The sequence below is a fragment of the Corylus avellana genome, chromosome 2 (genome assembly GCF_965113065.1).
Source record: "Corylus avellana chromosome 2, dhCorAvel1.hap1.2, whole genome shotgun sequence".
Lineage (NCBI taxonomy): Eukaryota > Viridiplantae > Streptophyta > Magnoliopsida > Fagales > Betulaceae > Corylus > Corylus avellana.
This window is the reverse complement of record NC_142491.1, coordinates 22,782,543-22,806,757: the sequence shown is the minus strand read 5'-3', so window position 1 is coordinate 22,806,757 and position 24,215 is coordinate 22,782,543. Positions and strand designations below refer to the sequence as shown.

At 37.7% G+C, this 24,215-nt stretch overlaps 1 protein-coding gene across 1 annotated transcript; it reads left to right on the top strand.

Annotated features, from left to right (window-relative positions):
* The first annotated feature begins 289 nt into the window (after positions 1–289).
* LOC132180722 (ARP protein (REF)) lies at positions 290–24,153 on the top strand. Its single transcript, XM_059593631.2, has 18 exons — positions 290–492; positions 894–1,067; positions 5,840–6,021; positions 6,552–6,657; positions 6,809–6,885; positions 8,683–8,770; positions 9,301–9,490; positions 11,413–11,539; positions 12,761–12,841; positions 12,962–13,063; positions 13,176–13,271; positions 13,464–13,538; positions 13,916–14,035; positions 20,397–20,525; positions 21,418–21,495; positions 22,197–22,283; positions 23,714–23,800; positions 23,911–24,153. Exons 1-18 carry the CDS (start codon positions 438–440, stop codon positions 23,959–23,961), a joined length of 1,905 nt encoding a protein of 634 aa, XP_059449614.2. The 5' UTR covers positions 290–437; the 3' UTR covers positions 23,962–24,153.
* The last annotated feature ends 62 nt before the right edge of the window (positions 24,154–24,215 follow it).

Here is a 24,215-nt window from a genome sequence, read left to right as displayed (position 1 = left end):
GCAAAAATTGATGGAGAGTAAATTGCATCAAATTGAAAATTTGAGGAGAAAGATTAAGAATTTTTTAAATTTAAGAAATTTTCTCAAAACGCACGATAATTCAAAAGTTCTTTGTAAAGTTTCTCAAAATTTTAAAGTATTTTAGAAATTTTAAAATCTCGCTTACTAAAATTGCAATTCCAAAGGAAAGGGACCAAATTGAGAAGTATTGAGCTTTACATTACATATATAGCAAAGAAAGTGACGTTTGATGGATAAGTATCAGTACCAAGACAAGTCTTCGTTGTTTACGTAACCGATTCGATAAACGACAGAACCTCACTGCGCACAAAACAATGAGAAAGTAAAAGCTCCCGGAGCAAATTGTCAACACAGACCTTTTCACTCTGCTCCCAATTATCTCCAAGAGCTAGATTGATAATCACCGCCCAAGAAAGATGGAGCTCAGGCCTGGTCTATCAGCTCTGGTCACTGGTGGAGCCTCTGGAATTGGTAAAACCAGAAGTTTCTTTCTAGTATTATGAATTCGTTTTCGTAGATTTATGTCCAATTCAAATTCTATAGCATCCAAACTGTGGCTTTTGAATTCGGATCATATGTTCCAATTCCGTGGAATCAATTTCTGGAGATTCTATATGTTTTTAGGTTTAGTCTACATGCTATTTGGGTGTGTACAAATCTGTTCCGCATGAATCGCGGCTTGTCAAAATTCAACAAATGGCCATACACCTCCAATTCAAAACGATGGATATGCAAAAACTAATATATCCGTTAAAAATTTTATAATATGTGAAGGATGTGGCATATATATCATATCATTTGTGAATTTCGTAAATATGCCATTGATGTAGCATGTCATGTAATGTGGTCATCTGGTGGCGGTTGATATGTAGGTAAAGCGCTTTGCTTGGCTCTTGGAGCGAAGGGGATATTTGTGACCGTGGTTGATTTTTCCGAAGAAAATGGAAGGGAAGTGGCATCACAAGTTGAAAAGGAGAATGCAAAGTTCCATCCTAAGTTAGAATTTCCATCTGCTCTGTTTATAAAATGTGATGTGACCAACTCGAGTAAGTGAAATAATACATGATCTCATCTCAGTGCCTCTCTCTCTCTCTCTCACTACACGTCCGCACGTCCGTGCACACACAAACACATATGTTTACCACCTTAAACCATAGGTCAGTCACATTGTCCCGTACTGTTAAAAGTTTTTCAAATTTCCATTACACTTAATCTTAAAATTCATGTGGTTATGACATTGTCATGCTGTCCAATGCTTTTTTTTTCTTTTTTTTTTTATTTATAATTTTTCTGTAATCTCGTGATAATTATGACAGGAATTGGGAAAATTTTAAAAGTGAGAGAACATTGCAAATAATCACATGGTTCAGGGGGTTTGATTGCTCAAATTTAAAATTCAGGAGGACGTTCAAATGACCCAATAGTTTTGGGTGGGAAAGTGTAATTTACCTTATACATATATACAGACACAAACATGTTATATTGATGGCATTTGAGCAAGCTTAGTACCGTGAAAGAGATATTCATTCAGAGTTATAAAGCAACCGTTTTCCTTCTCGAGTATTTCTATCCAGAAGTTTTGCAGTTTATGATGAAGAACACAAACCTACATCATACTGAGAGAGAGACGTGTATATTACAGAGTTTCACCTGAAAGCTATCAAGGATAGGGGTGGAACCAGGATTTTTTTTTTTTTTTTGGGGGTGGGGTGGGGTGTCCAAACCTACCTAAATAAATAAATATATAGGTACATATAGTCCGTCTATGTGTTAACCAAATTTTTCCATGCAAGTGTTAACCAAAGAAAAAGGGCCAACCTCATTACTAGCATCATGGATGGGGAGGGGATTCATTGCAGTTCTGCCAAGGATATTGCTTATGGATTTACTAGGTATTTCCAGCAATTATTTACCACTTCTTCACCCTCGAGTATATCTAATTTTTTGGCAGGATTACATACTCAGGTTAATGAGGCTATGACTTTGGAATTGACTAAGGAGTTAACGTCTGAGGAAATTAGTTTGGTTATTTCCAATATTGCGTCTCTCAAATCACCGGGCCCAGATGGATTTCCGGTATGTTTTTATGTTGAGAATTGGGATACTGTGGGGGTGGAGGTGTGTAGGGTGGTATCAAATTTTTTTACCACAGGTCATCTGGATGAAGCCGTTAATTTCACATATATAGCACTCGTTCCTAAAAGGCAACATCCCACGATTGTTATAGAGTTCAGGCCAATAAGTCTATGCAATGTTTTGTACAAGATTATTGCGAAGACTCTAGCGAACCGATTGGAAAAAGTCCTTCCTCATATTATTTCATTGAATGAAAGTGCTTTTGTCCCTGGCAGACTTATCTCTAACAATGTGTTGGCTGCATATGAGACTTTGCACTCTATGCATACGTGCATGTGGGGTAAGGTGGGATATATGGCATTGAAATTGGACATGAGTAAGGCTTATGACAGGGTAGAATGGGTCTTTTTGGAAGAAGTGATGAAGAAGATGGGGTTTGACGGGAAGTGGATTCGGCTGATTATGTCTTGTATTTCCATGGTCAAATATTCGGTTTTGATTAATGGGGTCCCGGAGGGGTGTATAAGGCCGACTAGGGGTATTCGTCAAGGGGATCCTCTTTCTCCGTATCTATTCATTTTATGTGCCGAAGCGTTGAGTGTCCATCTTCTGCAGGCAGAACAAGCAGGGATCATTCGGGGTGTTTCTACCCCTCCAAGGGGACCCTGTCTGAATAACTTATTTTTTTTGCAGATGACAGTCTTTTGTTTTGTAAGGCAACTCATCATGATTGGCAAATGTTGGAAGAGATTCTCGAAAGATAGGAATTGGCATCGGGGCAAAAACTTAATAGAGATAAAACCTCTATTTTTTTTAGCCGTAACACCAGTGTGGAAAATAGGGAGCTAATCATTCGATTGTCCGGTCTTCCGGCAGCACAGAGATATGATAAGTATTTGGGGCTTCCGGCTTTGGTGGGTAAGTCACGAATTCGGGAATTCCGTTCTTTGGCCGACAGGGTTAAGATTAAGATCAATGATTGGAAAGTCAAATTCCTCTCACAAGCAGGGAAGGAGATCCTTATTAAAGCCGTGCTTCAAGCAATTCCAACATACAACACGAGTATTTTTCTCCTACCCAAGGCTTTGTGTAAGGAGCTTAATGCTCTTATGCAGAAATTTTGGTAGGGTCATAAGGAAAATAAAAAGAGGATTCATTGGTTAAGTTGGGAAAAAATGGGAAGATCAAAGACCCAAGGAGGGATGGGGTTCCGGGATCTTAATTGCTTCAATAAGGCTTTGTTGGCAAAGCAATGTTGGAGACTAATTCAGAATCCAGAAGGGTTGGCAGCAACAATTATCAAAGCAAAATATTTTCCTAAGGATTCAATGTTGGAAGCAAAATTGGGAAGTAGACCATCTCTGGCTTGGCGTAGTTTATTGTCGGCCATGGATGTGGTGAGGGCAGTGATGATATGGAGGATTGCGAATGGGTGCACAATGTGTATTTGGGGGGAGAAATGGATCCCGAATCCCTCAACGTATGAAGTCCAAACCCCTTGTCGTAATTTGGATGTAAATGATAAGGTTTGTGCTCTTATCGATGTGGAAACACGAAGTTGGAACGTCCCTCTAATCCGAGAAAATTTCTGGGAAGAAGAAGCTAATGTAATCTGTAATCTTCCATTGAGCCGATACAATCTCCAAGATAAGCTGGTATGGAATGCAACTTCTAATGGGGAATTTACAGTTCGTAGTGCCTATTTCCTAGAAAAGGAGTGGAGGGAAAGATTGTTAAGGGAAGGATCAGACAGTGCTGAAAAGTGTCTAATTTGGAAGAAAATTTGGTCGCTACAGGTGCTAAATCCTACTAAGGTTTTTCTTTGGAGGGCATGCACTAATATACTGCCAACAAAGGATAATCTTCGGAGGAGGGGAGTGGTAGCTGAGGATGTTTGTGAGACTTGTGGGAGTGTTGTGGAAACGGTAGCACGTGTTATGGGAATGCCCTGCAGCACACGATGTATGGGGGGTGAGTAGAAGACCGTTCCAAAAAAGCATGGGGGAAGGTGGGAATTTTTTAGACATTTTTGCAGGTTTGACAAAACGCTGCAACCAAGAAGACCTGGAGCTGTTCGCGATCACATCTCGGAGGATATGGTTACGTCGTAATGAGGTGCTTCATATTGGAGTCTTTGTGCACCCATCCTAGATTGCTCAGGAGGCTAAGGAGAATTTGTTACAGTTTAAGACAATCAGGGGAAAACAACCTGGGTGTATTGAAGTGCAACCAGTGGAAACCGAAGTTCGATGGAAGAATACCCTAGGCGATATTTTTAAGGCAAATTGGGATATTGCTCTCAAGACTGATAACGGAAGATGTGGAGTGGGAGTCATTATCTGGGACTCAAAAGGCTTAATTTCCGCTGCTCTTAGTCGCACATTGGAGGTTTGCCCGGAACCAGCTATTGCGGAGGCCATGGGTGCTTTAATTGCTGTGGAGCTCTGCTAGGACTTGGGATTGCAAGAGCTAATAATAGAAGGAGATTGACAACTGGTTGTTCGGGCAATTAATGTTAGAAGCACTAATTGTCAGTATGGCCAAGTGGTGAATGATATTCACGTGGTGCTACAAGCTTTTTGAAGTTGGCCGGTGGAACATGTAAAAAGAGGAGCTAACGGTGCCTCACATGGATTGGCAAAGAATGTTGTCAACAGTGCTATAGATTCTATTTGGATGGAAGAAATTCCTGGATGTATTTTGATATTGTCTTATCAGAGCTTTTTGTTCTTTCTGTTTAGAGTTTCATGCTCTAGATTTATTATGAAATGAAGGAAGAAGTTTATCTAAAAAAAAAAAAAGGATAAAGTCCACTTAACCCCCTCAAACTACCACCCCAATGACAATATATTCCCCAAACTACCCATTGCAATAATTTACCCCCCAAACTATCAAAACAATGACAATGTACTCCCAATTTGAACAAAATAACAAAATTACCCTTACTAAAATAAAAACAAAAATATTAAATTTAATTTTTTTTTTCAAATTTTTAAGGGTATTTTTGTCTTATTGAAAATTTTATAGGGATAATTTCGTCATTTTACTAGCATTAGGGGGTACATTATCATTGTTTTGGTAATTTGGAGGGTAGATTGTCGTAATTGATAGTTTGGGGAGTAGAATGTCATTGGGGTGGTAGTTTGAGGGGGTTAAGTAGACTTTACCCAAAAAAAAAAAAGTAAAATAAAGCCAGAATAGTCTTAAACGCAAGGAGTTTTAAAGATTGTGAGAGTGGTTTGCTAGAGATAAAGATGACAATGCTACAATCCTTGTATACATGGAAAGTAGGAATAATGTACATGTCTCTAATTTTTTTGAGTTTTTAGAGTTATGTGCTTCTTTTTCTATATTTTAGGGGTTCTCTTGTATACTCTTTGTATACTATGGTTACATTACGTATCAAAAAAACAAAAACACTGATTTACACTCTCGGGCCCAAGTATAAAAAGCTGTGTTTTTATAGGGAGTGCAAAAGTTTTGGGGTTGCGAAAGACCCCCCAACCTAGCATGTAGGTCTGCCCTGATCACGGATAACTATAAAATTTTGTGCTTGTGGCATGCTTTTGTATGTAGAAGTTGGAATGCCTCTGTGAATGTAAACTCTGAATTTGGGTTTATATTTATTTTAGTTTTATCCTCTATTTTAGTCAATGAAATATATAGATTAACTTAATTTCTTCAACATGCACATTTGGTGGTGCTTTTCAGATACTAAAGGAAATCTTTATGGTTTGAACAGGAGACATTACTGCTGCTTTTGAGAAGCATTTATTTACTTATCGAGGATTGGACATCTGTATCAACAGTGCTGGAATTGGTAATCCAATACCATTTCACAAGGATGAAACTGATGGCAGTCGTTCATGGAGACACACTATTAATGTGAACCTAATTGGAACTATTAGATGCACTCAGCTTGCGGTATGCTTGATGTTTGAGTTGATTTCCTTGTATAACCTCCTAATGTAATGCTTTTACTGCATGCTGCCAGCCGAAGTGGTCTGGTTGACAAAACTTATTTTCTAGGGAGATAGCGTGTCCATGTTGAGGACATCTTAGAAACTTTGAGATGCAGAGTAGTAGCATTTATTTTCTAGGGATATGTCATAAAAATCCTAAAATGTATTAGTAGTATTCCTGGAGTTCGCTACTGTAGAAAACTTTGTTAGCATTTTTTACCAGTAAAACTTCTTTCTACCAGCCCATCAATGGGTTGTCTAGGATTTTCTGAAAAGAGTACATGCCTGTAAGTGAGATATATGATAAAGAACTTTTCTAATTTGTATTTGCCATTTATGATTGATAAATTGTATTCAGGAAAGTAAAAGAATTGATAAATTGGGGATGCTAGCATCCATGAGGAAAGGGTTTTTCAATTGATGTTTGTCCTTTATCAATTCATTGGTGACAATATTGTGAGTATCAGTAATCATTTACAGTTTTAAAAACAGATTAAAACCATGGAAGCCATGCGAAAGCCTGGTGTAATTATAAATATGGGATCTTCTTCTGGTCTTTATCCGATGTACGTGGACCCTATCTACTCTAGCTCAAAAGGTCTGTTCTTTGTGTTACTAATTTCCTTTCCACAATTGTTTTGATGAATTTATTTATATCAATGTTAACACAGATTCCTAAAATGTGTTTTAATATTTAATTAGTGGATCTTTTACATATTATTTAATACTCTGTGGTTTTGTTTTTGCAGGTGGTGTTGTTCTATTTACTAGATCACTTGTACCCTACAAACGTAAAGGGATTCGTGTCAATGTGCTTTGTCCTGAGGTAAGATTCTGATATGTTTTCAGTTACATGTTAACTCCAATTTCTTGGAAATTCCAGTCTCAAGAGATATGATCACCTGATGATGGGTGAAACTAGTTGAGCCATATATGAATTGGCATGTGATATACAATTGTAGCCTGTATTTTTTGGGTAAATTACATTTTATCATCCCAAATTAACACCCCTTTTGCAATGGCCATGGAGGTGTTTGGACCTATGCCCTAACATTCAGCTACATTGTTGGCCTCATTGTCATCATCCTCAACAGCTTCCAAGTCCAGCTCGTCTTCTACATCACCCCCACGTACACCCTCTAGAAATAGGCATTATACTCCTTGGAGACCAAGTCTCGATTGGTGTTTGCCTTCGGGCGGTGGGTGTCCGTTCGAGTGGCAATTTGGAGATTGGTGGGGGGTTTCGTGTTCATTCCAGTGGCTTTGACATTGTCTGTGTTGTTCGGATTTTGTAAAGGTTGGTGTATTTTGGGCTTTGTTGTCCTGATTCTAGGATGGCCAACAAATACTAGGTCGTGTGGGTTCAAGTTTTATTTCAGGTGGTATAAGGACTGCTGGGTGACTCATGGAGGTGTGTGGTGAGGGTGTAGTCGCGTGTGGTGGTGAGAGAATTGGGATGTGTTCTTGAGCACTGGTTTAGGTGGATGATGCTCTTTGGATGGGACATGTTGAGTTGATTTAGTTTTGATGTGATAGTGGCCACAAGTTGTGGTGGCCAGCTTGTGACGTCAGGATTGTTGGGTGACTCATGATGGTGTAATAAGAGTGTGGTCATGTATAATAATATCTGGAGAGAAAAGATGCATTCCTTGAGTGTTTGTATTTGGGTGGATGGGACATTTTGGGGTGATTCAATTTTGATGGCTGGCTGATGGTGGCCACAAATGCTGGGGTGTGCAGGTTTGGGGTTGGCCATGAGTGTGGTGGCCGGCATATGACGTGGGGATGGAGATTTTTTTTTTTTTTTTTAATAGCTGGAGGTGGTGATTGGGAATCATTGGTGGCGACCCTTAAGGCAATTTGGTCGTTATGTAAGGCTAAAAATGAGGTCCACTTGCTAACGGGTGATTTAGAGGTGGGAGGCAAATTGTTAGTCTTTCAAACTGGGGGTTTCAATTGAGTAAAGAGCTATTTTTTGTGTGACATTGCAAAGAGGATGTTACTTTGGATTTGTAAAATGTAATTTACCCTGTTTTCTTTCGTTCTTTATGTTTTTTGGTTGGGTGATACTAATTGATATGTTCATTTTTTTGATGATAATTCATCTGTTCACGCACATTTCTCACAGTGAAACTCTTTTCCCTATCACAATTTCAATCTGAATTTTGGGTAATGTGACCAGATGTGAAAATTTCAAACTCCATTTGGTAAAATCATAAATCAACTGCCTTACAGTATAAACTTGATTTGTCCAACTGAAAGAAGTCACTCAATGTCTTTAGAAATCTTCTGAGCAATTTCAAATGAGTCAGACTTAGTACCAACTATGCCATGTTTCCCTTTGGATCAATGGCTGCTTTCATATTTACATGATATCTGAATGCAGATTACAACTCTAATAAAAAAAAGGGCTAAAATTAGAACTAACAGGATGAACTAATCAACTTATGAATTGCTAAGGACTTATTTATTTATTTATTTTTTAAATCAAAGTTTTGTATTATGGATGATAAGAAGAATAATTGTACTCGACTCTTTCTGTGATTTGATGGTCTACAGAAAGCTTTGTCTGGTAAGGTTTGTATGGCAAGTATCATAATGGACTTGTGAACTTTGCATGCAGTTTGTTCAAACTGAGATGGGCTCAAAAATCGATCCTAAATTTATTGATTTATTGGGGGGCTTTGTGCCTATGGAAATGGTGGTGAAAGGTATGTCCAATGTGAAATCTTTCCTTTAATGAAGTTTTATTTTAAGTGATTTTTTTTTTGTCTAGTCCATTTCCACTTGTAAGCTGCTGTATTAGATTTCTATTCTACATGAATGTTTTCTGTAATGTTTATAGGGTTTCATTCCTGCATAGGGGTTGGGGGTTCATGCCCCCCCGTAAATTCCATCCTGAGTTCACAGGGTTTCTAAGGAGAAAAATATCTAGCATTAGTAGCTAGGAAAGTTAGTTTTCTGTAGAATGTCAACCTTATGCAGTAAAAACTTGAAAAATTTAAAAGCTTTGAGAAGGGCTATTGGCTAGGCTTTTCCACTTGCTTCTAATATCTTGTATGTATGTACTATAGTGCCTGGTAGGTACTTAAGGTCTATTATTTATGTCACCATGTGATTATTCCTGAAGTTCATTCTATCCATATAGAAGATAAATTTTACACAGTATATAAGATTAGTGATTATTCAATCTAATTCTTTTCAACCAATTTATGAAGTTCCAAGATATTATTCCTTTTAGGTACTTTTGAGCTTATCACTGACGAGAGTAAAGCTGGTTCATGCCTGTGGATTACCAATCGTAGAGGCATGGAATATTGGCCCACTCCCACTGAAGAAGCAAAGTACTTGGCACGTTCTTCAAGTTCCAGGAAAAGATCTCCACTCAAGGTTTCATCAAATTTCCAGCTTCCTCAGAGTTTTGAAAAATTGTGAGTGGATATGTCAAACTTACTAAGTACAATTCTTGGCTAACCCTTTTGTATGTTGTATGGTTGCTTTATGTGAACCTATTGAGCTGCAGCAATGTTTTTAGGGTTAAGTACTTTTTTAGTACCTCAGTTTGCACTTTTTTATTCTTTTTCCCCTAGGTTTCCAAAATAGTCAAATCGGGTACCTCACCTATGGGAAAATACAAAATCAATACCTCATTAAGTTTCCGTTAGAGAAAATTAACGATATGCCTCGTGTCTTAAAAATTAAAAATAATAAAATAATAAAAAAAAATTGAAAATTTAAAATTATATGGGATGGCCGGCCACCCCCATTTTGGCCATCCCAAGGCTGGTCTGGGGGTGGCCGAACCACCCCCAGAGGCCATGGGTGGCTTCGGCTTGTTCATTCTGGTTCTCAGAGGCATTGTAGCATACGACATAATGGTCTGACCGTTGGGGAAGAGATTGCACAGCTGTTTGGTGAGGTCAGTGATGGAAGTATGCAGCAGCTTTGGGCTTGTGGAGATGGTCCAGAATTTGGTGAAACTGCGGGTGGAAATGTTGACCGAGTTCTTGGTGGTGGTGGTGGTGATGAGGGAATTCAAGGTGGGTATGTTGAAGTCATCGGTGGAATTGGTGGTCTGGGTCTTGATGGTGAAGCACGTCAGCAATGGGGCAGTGAAGATGCTTGTGAAAATGGCGATGAGGTTCCTGGCGGCCAAGGAAGTCACGTGGACGGGTTTAGTAGAACTGCAATGGGGGTGGCCGACCACCCCCATTGGCCAAAATGGGATGGCCAGCCACCCCATAGAATTTTCAATTTTTAATTTTTTTTTTAAGATACGTGGCATATTTTGGGAGTGACACGTAGCAGATCGTTAATTTTCTTTAATGGAAACTTAACAAGGTATTGATTTTGTATTTTTCCATAGTTGAGGTACCCGATTTGATTGTTTTGGAAACCTAGGGGGGAAAAAATAAAAAAGTGCAAACCGAGGTACTAAAAAAGTACTTAACCCATGTTTTTATTTAATATGTAAAAGTTGTCTACTATTTTTTTTTTTTCTTTTTTTTTGTTAGATTTGCACTCGGAACTTGATTTCTTTTTTCAGTGATGTGAATTGAACAAGAAGCTTCCACTTAAATTAGATGGCCACCACTAACCTTCCATTTATAAAACTCTCTGCACCATAGTCCTCTTATCCTTACAAGCAAAGCTCATCAAGGTATATTTAAGATATTAGTATTCATTTTGAACCTCTTAGTATATGCCAAGGACAGCCAGCTTAGTTCAGCTAACTTCTTCAACTTACCCCATATTCTTTGGACTGCTCCTATCTCATTCACTTGTGAAGACCTTACACTCTTTTCAGTAGTGAAATGTTTGTTAAAAATAAAAAAAGAAAAAAAGAAAAAGAAGAAGCTGAGGGGAAAACGAGGGGTGATCAAGTGGGATATAAGACAACAATTAAGATGAACTTTAACAAAATTGAAAAGGAGAAGTTTGAAAAAAAAAAAAAAAAAAGCAGTTATAGCAGGGTAGATAATTAGTAGGACCTATGACATGAAAGTGATCTATTTAGTGCATTTACAGTGCTCATACACTTAGTGTTTGCTGCAAACTTGTAAAACTCTATGAGGTGGAGTTTTGTTCTTTTAAATCTAGTAATGTAATTTCTTCACTCATGCTTCATGGTATTAATTCATGTCTTCCAATTATCCGTTTTCCTAAAAAAAAAATAGAACATAGAACTAAGAAGAATTTTGATCTTTAAGTCAATTTACATATTTATTATATACTTATGAATTTCTGGAAAGGCAAGTGGTTTGTTTATTTTATTTCCTTTTGTAATACAAAAAAAAATGGTTTGTTTATTACTTTCTGACAGTTACTATGGTTTTTAATTCTTACTCTTCAGAGTTGTTCACACCTTAAGTCACAATTTTCGTAATGCTACCCGCATTGTGAGCACGCCATTGAGATTGCCCATCAAACCACATCATGTTCTTGTGAAAATCATTTATGCTGGTGTAAATGCTAGTGATGTAAGTTTACTGCTCTCCTTGCAAGGATTATTTTGATTTTATATTTTGTTTGTCAAAAGTACTTTTTGCATCTCTCTCTCTCTCTCTCTCTCTCTCTGTCTCTCTGTGGATACCTCTAAACTTTGTCACCGGTTGTATTAGAACAAAATTGAATTTGGTGGTTGTGGTGGTTCAACTTAATAAACAGTGGCCTTTTGCAGTAGCACTATTGATATTCAACTGGAAAACACAGTTACACAGTGATATTGTAGCTCGTCCAGGTGACAGATTTGATGTCCCATAATTTAGTCAACTATAGTTGTCTCTCATGCAGTGATCTTAGACATGCTTGGTTGTACTTAGTGAGTGAAGACTTGTATTTTGCTGTTTCTTGGTAGGTTATAATGTGTAGTTTTGAGTATTAACTGAGAGCTTGCTATATTTTGATTACAAGTTTCCAGTTCTAATGTACAGTCTATTTGATTTCTCCATTCCCAGTATCTAGTTATTTCACTGAGAGAAGAATTGAGTGATTAAGCAACTAAGACATGCTGGGACCTAAAGCTCTGAGTAGCTTGTTTTAGGGACCCACGTCCTTTCCACCCCTTCTGTTTGTCCAATTGGTGTTTAGCCATGGCAATCTATCTCAATTTCCTTGTCATGGTTGTTAAGAATTAATGAGCCTCTCGGCTGGGACTACGCCTAATGAAGCGAAAGTCACTAGTTCGAGTCCTCATCCCCCCTCTTGTGCAGACATGTCATAAAAAATAAAAAAAATAAAAAAAAGAAACCACATTTTTTAGTTATCAAAAAAAAAAAACATAGAATTAATGAGCCTCTATATCCACACAACCTGCATTGTTGTTTGACAGATAGATTGGTCTATTGTCCAACCTTCGTAGGTCAATGAAAACATTCATCAGTCGCTTTGCTGTGGTGAGAAAAGAATTATGGTCATCCCTACCGGCAGGAAGAACTGTTGAGGATACACAAGGGATTTATTGGATGTGGAGAATTAAATGGGATGGGGGTGAGAGGAAATCTTTGACATAGAAGTCTCATGAAGCCAGACCTTTTTTTTCCCCTTGTTTTTAACTGTTTGTTACCAAGTATTATGATTTATGAGGTCGAGATCTTTTGCCTCCATATGGTGCAATAACTTCTACTCATAGTTTGACTTTCTGTCTGGCATGAGCACACATTTGTTTGTTAATATTTTCTAATGAGCCCATTCATCGACAGGTAAATTTCACCTCGGGGAGTTATTTCAGTGGCAAAGATAAGGGCCAAGGCTCCAGTCTTCCATTTGATGCTGGTTTTGAGGTTAGGAAAGAATAATGCAATTTGTTGATATTCCATCATGTGGTTATATAGTTGTTCGAGTCATGCAAGTATGGCTACTTATGATGGCTAGTTGATCTTCATTTGAATTTAATATTGCAGGCTGTGGGAATAATTGCAGCGGTTGGAGACTCTGTGACTGACTTGAAAATTGGCACTCCTGCTGCAGTCATGACTTTTGGAAGTTATGCTGAATTCATGATGGTCAACTATCTTGAAAGACATTGTTTTTTATGTTTAGTACAATTTACTTTCATATCTGTGTCATTGATATTTGAGGGATTCCACTTAATGTTGGATTTTGTACTTGAGTTAGGTTCCTTCGAAACACATTCTCCCTGTGGCAAGACCAGATCCAGAAGTCGTTGCAATGCTTACTTCAGGATTGACAGCATCGATTGCATTAGATAAGGTTACTCTTCATAAACTCACTTGAAATTTTATTATCTTTTTAGATGTACTCTTTGTCATCGCATCTGCCATTATAACTTCATGTTCAATTCATTGCAAGTATTTAGCATTAATTCACTAGATTCTTTGGACCCGCTATTCAGGGACCACCTTTCCTTCGCCTGACTATATTGTTCTCATGTGGAACTTCTAGGCTGGACAAATGGAATCTGGAAAAGCAGTTCTTGTAACTGCAGCTGCTGGAGGGACAGGTCAATTTGCAGTCCAGGTTCTCCTTTGACTATGGAAATACTTTTCTATGACATAACGTTGCTTTTTCTTTTACTAAACCAAATAAATAAAACTTTCGTTGTTAGTGCGATAGTGTATGCTTGTTCACATACCAGAGAACGGACAGTGACTTGGTAAATTAATATAATTAAAATGGGAAAATACACTGTATATAGTGTAATCCATTTTGCTCTAGAGAGAAACCTACTTAAATCTGTTATTGATTATGTTATTATATAGAAACAACAAAAATTCATATTACAGAAGAAATGAAGCAAATGAGTACGATAACATCATCATTAACATTTATTTTTATTGTTACTAGTTCTTCCCTTTCTAGTATAGAAAGGTAATTATGATCCGCTATATCTGCAGCTTGCAAAATTAGCTGGAAATACAGTGGTTGCAACTTGTGGAGGTGAGGAAAAGGCCTTGCTTTTGAAAAAGTTGGGAGTTGATCGGGTCATAGACTATAGAGCTGAAGACATTAAAACTGTATGCCTCGTTAATCCTCATTTTCTAACTATTTTCCATGTTCTTTTTTCTTTTCAGTTGTACTTAGTGGGGTTCGAAGCTAAACTGAACCCATGACTTAATTTATGTGGTGCAGCAAGTTAACTAAATCAGCTAATTGGTTTGACTACATCAGTTTCTATTTTTCTTTGACGATTTTCGGTTTTCATGGGGTTATCAGAATAAACATGAGAAACAAAAGCATGCACACATTCATATGCACATTTTTTGGCCCATAATCACTAATTTAACAGTAAAAGGGCACGTGACCTTTCTTTTGACTGAGTTTGTATTTTAATACATGATATCTGCTCTATTGTTGTTCTTCTCTGGTGAACTAATCTGTACGAGATCTACAAAATCATGAGAAAAAAAGCATGCACACATGCATATTCACATTTTTTGGCCCTTAATCATTAATCTAAACAGTAAAAGGGCACAAGTGAGTTCTTTTAACTGAGTTTGTATTTTAATACATGATATCTGCTCTATTGTTGTTCTTCTCTGGTGAACTAATCTGTACGAGATCTGCAAAATCATGAAACTCAAGTGCCAATGAGTATTAGGTCAAATGGCACATCCTCGGTTCCTCCCGTTGTAAGAACAAGAAGAAGGGTGTGGTCATGAGTTCAGAACTTATTAGGTGCATTGCACAAGTCACCTAAAAAAAACCATGTAAACTTGAGTAAAATTTATTTTGGATCTTTTTGTCCTGGCTATCCAAATTACATTGTGGCATTCCCTGTGAAATTAATGTCATTAGTGAAATTATTTATAGAAAGCAGCATGAATCTGCTTGAACCACCCTTGAGTCTCCCAATCTGTGTCCATTTAGTCTTTAGACAATTCAGATTTCACCTTTGGGACATGCACTTGTGTCAATTGTACTAAATACCTCTTAATGTGAGGGTTGCTCGTATTATATAAAAATTGTCTAAGTAATTACAAGCTGTATCTCAGCGATTACAGCAATCTAGGGAAACAAATAAGGTAACTAAAATCTACCTATTAATTACAAAATACTATAGCTATAATACAAGAACATGCCAAAACTAGAAAGACTAATTATGGCTAAATATGTATGATATATATAGACTGTATCTGACTGACATCCCCCCTCAAATTGATGCTGGTCAATCAAGAAGCATCAATTTGCCCATAAGGAACTGATGACGCTGTTGTGTCATAGCCTTCGTGAAGATGTCAACTATTTGGAGATCAGTGGAAACATGAGGAAGAGAGATAACACGAGTGTCCAAGGCTTCCCGAATAGAATGACAGTCTACCTCAATATGCTTCGTACGTTCATGGTAAACAGGATTAGCAGCTATTTGAATGGCACTAGTATTATCAGCATGAAGAGGAGTAGAATCAGTTTGAGAAAAACCAAGCTCAGCCAACAGCCCACAAAGCCAGACAATCTTAGAACAAGCAGCAGACATTGCCCGGTATTCGGATTCAGTAGATTTCGAAACGCGAGCTTGCTTCTTACTCTTCCAAGAAATCAAAGAATCACCAAGAAACATGCACCAACCTGTGACAAACCGCCGAGTGTCACGACATCCTGCCCAATCCGCATCACTATAAGCAACAAGGCGAAGAGGAGAGCCGGTTGGAAAGAACAACCCACGGCCAGAGGACGCCCGAAGATATCAAATGATACATCGAACAGCAGCTAAATGAAGATGGCGTGGAGTTTGCATAAACTGACTAACCTGCTGGACAATGAAGGAAATATTGGGCCGAGTAATAGTCAAATAGTTCAAGCTACCTACCAACTGTCGGAACACAGTAGGATCAGAGAGAAGATCACCCTCACTTCGATATTTCACATTAACCTCCATAGGAGTATCCACCGAAGAAGAATCCTGAAGACCAGCCAGGCTAATCAAATCTCGAGTATATTTGTGTTGATTCAAGAATATACCAAAAGAATCAGTGTGCACCTCCAACCCCAAAAAATACGTAAGAGGACCAAGGTCTTTCATATGAAAAGAGTCTTGAAGATTCCGCTTGAGATGTGCAATCAAACTGGAGTCGATGCCCGTAATGACAATATCATCCACATACACAAGTAAAAGAACGAGACCAGTCGGAGCCTTGCAAAGGAACAAAGAAGAATCATATTGGCTTTGGACAAAGGAGAAGCAAAGCAGAGTAGATCTAAATTTTTCAAACCATGCCCGGGGAGCCTGTTTTAAACCATAGAGAGACCGCTTTAACTAGATGGAGAAGAAAACAAACCCGGAGGAAGAGTCACGTAAATAACCTCTTTGAGATTACCGTGAAGAAAAGCTTTTTTGACATCCATCTGGTGAAGTGGCCAGCCTTGAGAGGCGACAATAGAAATGATTGTACGCACTATGGTCGTCTTTGCGACCGGAGCAAATGTCTCCTCATAGTCCACCCCATATTCTTGTCTGTTCTCAAGAGCAACTAATCGGGCCTTATACCGATCTAGAGTCCCATCAGAGCGAAGCTTAATCGAGTAAACCCATTTACAACCAATGGCTTTAAATTGAGAGGGGCAAGGAACCACATCCCATGTATGATTATCCTGGAGAGCCCGAAGTTTCTCATCCATCGCTTTCCGCCAACATTCATATTTAACAGTCTCGGAAAAACATGTAGGGATGGAAATAGAAGATAAAGTAGCATTAAAAGAAGTGTGGGGAAAACCATACCTATCAGGAGGACGTGATACCCTAGCAGATCGTCGAGGACTAGACTCATGAACTGTTTCAGATGGCGGGTCAATCGGAGGAGTTGTCGAAACAGTTTCAGATGAAGGGTTAGTCTCGGGAAGGGGCAAAATTGGTAGACATCGAGTATACACAATTCCAGGTTTGAACCGCTCAGGCAGAAGAGGCAATTCATTAAAACAAGGTAGAGTACTAATCTCAGGCAATGATTCAACATGTGTAGAAAAGAAACTTTGATTCTCAAAGAACACAACATTACAAGATATACGAAATTTGTCAGAACAAGGATCATAGCAAACATAACCTTTGTGAGAAATACTATAACCCATAAAGGCACATTTAACAGACTGAGCAGAAAGTTTGTGACGTTCATGAGTAGGTAAATGAACAAAACAAACACATCCAAAAGTATGCAGATTAAGATAGCTAGGATGTTGATTATACAAACAATAATGAGAATCAAAATGCAAGACCTGAGAGGGCAGTCGATTAATTAAGTAAACTACAGTAGATAATGCCTCAACCCAGAATTTAGAAGGAACACAGGACTCAAGCAATAAAGTGCGAACAACATCCAAGAGATGGTGGTTCTTTCGTCCCGCCACCCCATTTTGCTGAGGAGTATAAGGACAAGAGCGCTGAGAGACAATTCCTTTGTGGTATAAGAAATCATGAAACTCATGGGACATGTATTCTCCACCAAAATCAGACCTCAAAATCTTAATGCATGTAGAAAATTGATTCTCAATATATGAAACAAAGGTTTTAAAAACAGACAGGACCTTAGATTTGGCCTAAAGAAAATGGACCCAAGTATACCGACTGAAATCATCTATGAATGTCACAAAATATTTATATCGAGCATGAGAAATTATAGGAGAAATGCCCCATACATCACTATGCACAACATCAAAGCATTTTGCAGCACGACTACAATGAGAAGAAAACGAAAGAGTTTTACTCTTACCAAGTTTGCATACAGAACAGTCAAATGACAAATTTTGAGAAACTCGTTCTTTATTGACTAACAAACTAGAATTTAACATATGAGACAGAATAATAGAATTTGGATGACCCAAACGTTTGTGCCATACTTCGTTCGGAGTGTTAACTGTGCTACAAGCCAAAGATAAACAACTAAGAATTGAAAAGTGCAGTGGAAATAGTCTGCCAACTTTAGGCCCCTTCGCGAGTATCTTCCCCGACACCTGATCCTGCACAAGACAACCATCACGAGAGAAATGAACATCACAGTTTTTTTCAACTAACTGGCAAACTGAAATAAGACTATTAAAAAGTCCAGTAGATACATAAACATCTCTGAATAAAGGATTAATATCTCCTACTTCATTAATAGCTAAATGACTCCCATTAGCTACTTGAATATGAAATGAACCATGATATGGACGGACATTGCAAAGAGTATCAGACGATCTGGTCATGTGATTGGATGCTGCAGAATCAATAAGCCAAGACTTAGACGAAATAGTACCATTTCCTTGGAGCCCTAAGGCAGAAAAGGCTGACATAATCATCTGCTGGACCATTTCAGGAGTAAGAACAGCTGATCCGGCCGCAGAAGAAGAGGCTGAGGACATCATTGGAGCAAAAGAGGTGTTTACTGCAGCTTGATAGGCAGTAGCTTGACGATTCTGAGGCCGAGTGGGACATTCTTTGATAAATTGGCCCAGTTGCTTACAGTAATTGCAAGATTTCTTTGCACAATTGGTAGCAATATGACCATACTCCTTGCAGCTGAAACACTGGACCTTACTCATATCCTTACCCTTCCCTTTCCCATAGGCTGCATTGGCTACTGGATTCAGGTTGGAATCGTGCTGGAACGTAGCCTGTGTGAGAAAACGCTGTTCCTCACGAAGTAATTCTCTAAAACAAACATCCAAAGATGGAGAAGAATCCCGGTTCATTAAATTTGAGCGAGTAACCTCAAATTCAAAGCGTAATTTCATCAGGAATTGATCTCTCTTACTCTGCTCATGAACAGCCTGAACAGCAGAGAGAGATGCAGCAGGTACTTTCGCATAAACCATATAAGAAAATTCTCCCCACAAATTCTGAAAACCAGAAAAATACTCCAATATGGAGAGATTGCCTTGAGTGTAACTAGCAATTTCATATTCCAACTGAAAACGGCGTGCGGTATTGTCCTGATGATAAACCTTCAGCAATACTCCCACATAGTCTTCGTAGTCTTATAGGGCCTCAGATTAAGCACAATAAGAGGATCAACAGACCCTAAGATCCAAGACATCACACGTGCATCCTTGACCTTCCACTTAGCCAACTCCTTAGTTTCTGTAAGAGCTAGATCACTACCGTCAATATGGCCCCACAACTCTTTTCCCATAACAAATAATTGAAACTGGAATTCCCAAGCAGAATAATTTGTTCCAGTAAAACGAAGCCCAAAAGTCTCGCTAGAAGGCATGATAAAATAAGAAAATTAGAGATTAAAACCCCTGATAAAGGAGTAACAGGCCTACCAGAACTATTGGACAACAAGCCCAAGTCCACACAAGGCAAACACCAATCAGCAACCTCAAACAGCAACAAAGCCCAAGCCCAGCAAGCCCAAAGTTACCAGCAACTCAGCACCCCAAACCAAACATCAACCCAAACCAACAGCGCCACAAACAGAAATCACAACAACACCAAATAGCCGACAGAAATTTTAGCACCCAAACAAAAATCCCGACAGCCAATCCACGCTCACTGCAGCAAACAGCCTACAGCCCCAAATTGCCAATAGCGCCAAATCGCCGACAGCACCACAAATCGCCGGCAGAACGAGATCACCGGGATCAGTCCTCCAGATCCTGCCAACCCCAAAAATCACCACAACCCACTGTCAACACCAAACGGTCGACAACCCAAATCGCCGACAGCCACCAAGGAGATCGCCGAAAGCCCAAGTCCCGACAACCACCACAGATCGCTGGAAACACGCCGCACCACACCAAAATAGAATCAGCCACACCTGAACCTGCTGACAACACCAAATCTCTGACAGCCCAGATCGCCAACAGCCATCAAGGATTCTCCACAACCTCCAAAGGGTCTCCCGACAGCCACTAATCTATGTAGACTGCCACTACCCTCAACAAAAACTGCCAAATAGCAGTTTAGAACCCACCAGAATGATCGACAACTCCCCTGAAGTTATCAACCGCCAAAAAAAACAACAGGTAACTGAAAACCTAGAACTACCCTAATTTAGATGATGGCTCTAATACCATGTCAATTGTACTGAATACCTCTGAATGTGAGGGTTGCTCGTATTATATAAAAATTGTCTAGGTAATTACAAGCTGTATCTCAGCGATTACAGCAATTTAGGGAAACAAATAAGGTAACTAAAGTCTACCTATTAATTACAATATACTATAGCTATAATACAAAAACATGCCATAACTAGAAAGACTAATTATGGCTAAATATATATGATATATATAGACCATATCTAACTGACAACTTGGACATTACTTGGATCTGTTATATGTGCTTTGTGTCTGATTTATTCCAATGAACTATGTGTATTTTCTACTTCAGGTCACCTTAGCTCATATGCTAGCAATCTTTATGACCCTGTGGGTGGTGTTGACATGATCTAAATTTTTCAGGTTTTGAAGAAAGAGTTTCCCAAAGGTGTTGACATCATCTATGAGTCTGTGGGTGGTGACATGTTTGATCTGTGCTTGAATGCTTTAGCAGTCTATGGACGAATGATTGTGATTGGAATGATATCTCAGGTTCCTTTTTTTCCCCACCTTTATTAGTGCCTTGAATTTGCCTGTTAGAATATAGGATGGTTACAACCTTCTCACTGGTAATATGGCTTGAGTATGAAATTGGTGGTTCATAACTTGTGTGCCTTTAGTTGATTTTCTAAGTTAGACTTAACTCCAAGAAAACAGGTCTTAAGAAGAAATAAAGGCTTTACTCCTACTGAAAGAGAAAATAAAGTAAATGAATGGTGGGTTAAATCTACCTTTCCCCCACTAATGTTCATTATTTATAGAGGGAATACAATAGGAGATTAACATCAGAGAACAAAGTTTATCAACAAGATAAAGCTAATTAAGACTCCTAGATAATAATAACTTCTGGATAAGGTAAACAACTAAAATAACAAGATAAGATAAAAGCTACTCTAACAACTACTTTTGCTTAAAATGGTAGTTGAAGATGTTTATAATTGTACTTGAAAAACGGGTCCTGCAAAATTGATCGCCAGAATATTGAATAGCAAGGTTAGTTAAATTCTAAGTCATATGGGGTGTACAATATGATATGGTTTCCTGTCAGTAATATATATTGGCATCTTTATATTCCTAACTGAATATTTAACAATGACTTAGCTCTGATGCTCTTTTTCAAGTTCTTGATAGCAAAGCCCTGTACCACATATTTTGCAGTTGACCTGGAGCTTTGAAGAGGACTTGCATTTGAGTATAGATTAACCTTATAAACTACTTCATACAATCTAATCTACATTCCATCAATTTGTTGAGTTAACAACAAAACAAAATATATTTAGCACTATTTTCTGTTAGCTTTTAGTTTCCATCTTTGATGACTGTCCTTAGGCATGGAGTCTCCATTTTGATTCAACCTTAACAAACCAATTCATTCTGGTCTCAGTATCAAGGAGAGCATGGATGGAAGCCATTAAATTACACTGGACTATGTGAGAAGCTTTTATCTAAAAGCCAAACTGTGGTATGTAGCTATTAAAGGATAAAACTGCTACTGTTATACATTTCTTTTTTTTTTTTTTGATAAGTGCTACTGTTATACATTTCTATTGCTCATTTTCATTAATTTTGATTTCTTCTGGATGTTCTCTCATTCAAATTTTTACATCATTGGGATGCTAATGTCTAGCTTTTGGTCGAACCCCATCAACAGATCTTATGCAGATAATCTCTCTCCAAGTTTCCTTACCCACCTTTAGAGAATTAACTTGCCCTAAGGTCTTCTCAGTGATGTTATCAGTAGTTTCTTTTATGCATTGAAATCACTCTTGCTTGTCCCCTCATGGTGAATTAGTTACTATTTGAAGCTGATGCCTGTCAGCATTTTGAGATTCTAACACCATGCCTCAGCCATTGCCTTTTAAGCCTTGATGGAGAGACTTGACTGTTATGCACTTATGTTGTGTGTATCCCATAAAAGAGGATTGATAATTCCATGAGTATTGTTTGAAAAAGAAATGGGAAGAAATATAAAGTACTGTGCATTTCTTTATTATACATTCATTGAGCAAACCGTATGAAAAATAAGTCTGCTGAGTTTTCACATGATAAATAGTTATTCCAATGATTCTTAGCAATCAAATGGAGCTTTAAATAAAATATTTTGGGTCTAATGACTATGGACTTCTTTGCAATTTTGTTGTTTAACCATCCCAATGTTTTCAGGCTGGTTTTTTCCTGGTACACTACAGTCACTTATGGCAACAACATCTGGACAGGCTATTTAATCTTTTCTCTATGGGAAAGCTGAAGGTAATGCATATTACCCTTGGATTTTTATTTTTTTTATTTTTTTTATTTTATTTGTTTGTTATTTTTGAAGTAAGCGTGTGTTGTTGTCTAGACGCTTGTGCCATGGTGGATAGACAATATAGACTAGGATCATTTATTCCTCTTTATTATCATTGCTCGTTTTGTTAGCTTGTGTGTGGAAATTCGGAGGTAAATTCCACATAATTTATCATTTTATTGCATTTTATACTCGGCAGAAACATTAAAAAGAATGGTAAAATGCATTTTCCCACCATAAATTATGAAGTTATTTGCAATGTTCTCTCTTAACTTTAAATTTGAGGAATGAACCACTTAAACTATGGGATCAGTTGTAATAATCCTACCATTAGAGTTTCTCTAATTTCCATGATTTCTAAGATTAAAAAATTTACGTATTTATCATAATTACAATTTTTTTTTTTTTTTATCACGTGATAAGCATGTTGAAATTAAGGTTAAATATAATATGATAAAATACGTGATGAAAGGAGAGAACTCAGTGGAATGTTTTTATTCCTCAATAATCTAACTTCTTTTTTTTTTCTTTTTTTTTTTTTTGCTTTTAGACGTAGCTCTATTTTTTGGGGAAAAAAAATGAAAATTTCTTATTTTCACTCATGATTTACTGTTTTTGGTCAAAATCAGAATCAATCATTCTCTTTATTCACTGCAAGTCATCTCCGTCTTAGTTTTCCTTCAAAGGAACTTCCTTGAACTTAGCCACTTAGGTGATTGGAACTTTGAGATGTGTTTGGTAGATTTTTTGAATTTCTTTTTTTTTTGGGGGGGTTTTGTGTTTTGAAAAGATGAAAATTGAAAAGTGTTGTCGATATGGTTAGTAGGAGAAAATTTGGTTGGTAAAAATATGAGAAATGTTTTCAAAAAAATTGAAGAAACAAAATCAATAAAACAAAAAATCAGAAGTGGCTGCAACTTCTGTCTTGTTGGTGGACTATATGCATGGCCATCTCTGTCCTACTGAGGGTGACCACGATTGCCACTTTTCTATTGGGTGACCGCATGATTATCCTCTTTTACTTTTTTATTTTTTGGCTGCAACTTCTGTCTTGTTGGTGGTCTATATGCACGGCCATCTCTGTCCTACTGAGGGTGACCACGACCGCCTCTTTTCTGTTGGGTGATCGCATGATTATCTTCTTTTACTTTTTTTATTTTCTTTTTATTATTATTTTTTTTTATAAATAACAAGTTAGTCTCAACATCTAAAAAAATAAGCATGTGTTCCTAAATTATTGTTATAGAAGTGTGAAATTTTAATAAGTGTTTTGTGGTTTGTTTTGAAACACGTTTAAAAGTTGTTTGGTAACTATTGTGAAAAGTGTTTTCCAGTATTTGAAAAGAGAAAAGAGTTCTAAAAAGAAGTGTTTTTTCTATTTCCTCTGTATTAGGTTGCTGTAGACCCAAAAAGATTTTTGGGACTCCATGCTGTTGCTGATGCTGTTGAATATCTACATTCGGGTAAAAGTGTTGGCAAGGTATGCAATTCTGAAGAAAATGAGATTTTTTTTGTCTTATCAGAATGATTAGTTGTTGCAGCACAAGTTGCCCAAACATGTTTGATCTTACGATATGAAAACTTTTACAGGTTGTTGTTTGCATTGATCCATCGTTCAGTCAAGAACTGGCAAAATTATGAGCAGATGTTGTCAAATTATGTCCCTGATATAATTTTCCTCCATTTTTTAAACTATTAAATGTCAGTGTGAGGAAAGATGACTGGGTCAGCTGTTACCCAGATATGTAATGTTTGTTTGTTTTGAGAGAAGTCAAATAAATGTAGAACCTTATTTATAAAAGAAATAATAAAAAAAAGGCCCTGGTCCACTTAGGGTGGTGGATGTGGCCTCCGATGAGGCAAGTGGTGCCTCCAAGAAAGAAGTTTTGGCCTCA

Coding starts and splice junctions, on each gene's coding strand:
- LOC132180722 (XM_059593631.2), top strand. CDS start 438: ATGGAGCTCAGGCCTGGTCTATCAGCTCTGGTCACTGGTGGAGCCTCT. Junction 1,068..5,839: donor ATGTGATGTGACCAACTCGA/GTAAGTGAAATA, acceptor TGGTTTGAACAG/GAGACATTACTGCTGCTTTT. Junction 23,801..23,910: donor CGGGTAAAAGTGTTGGCAAG/GTATGCAATTCT, acceptor AAACTTTTACAG/GTTGTTGTTTGCATTGATCC.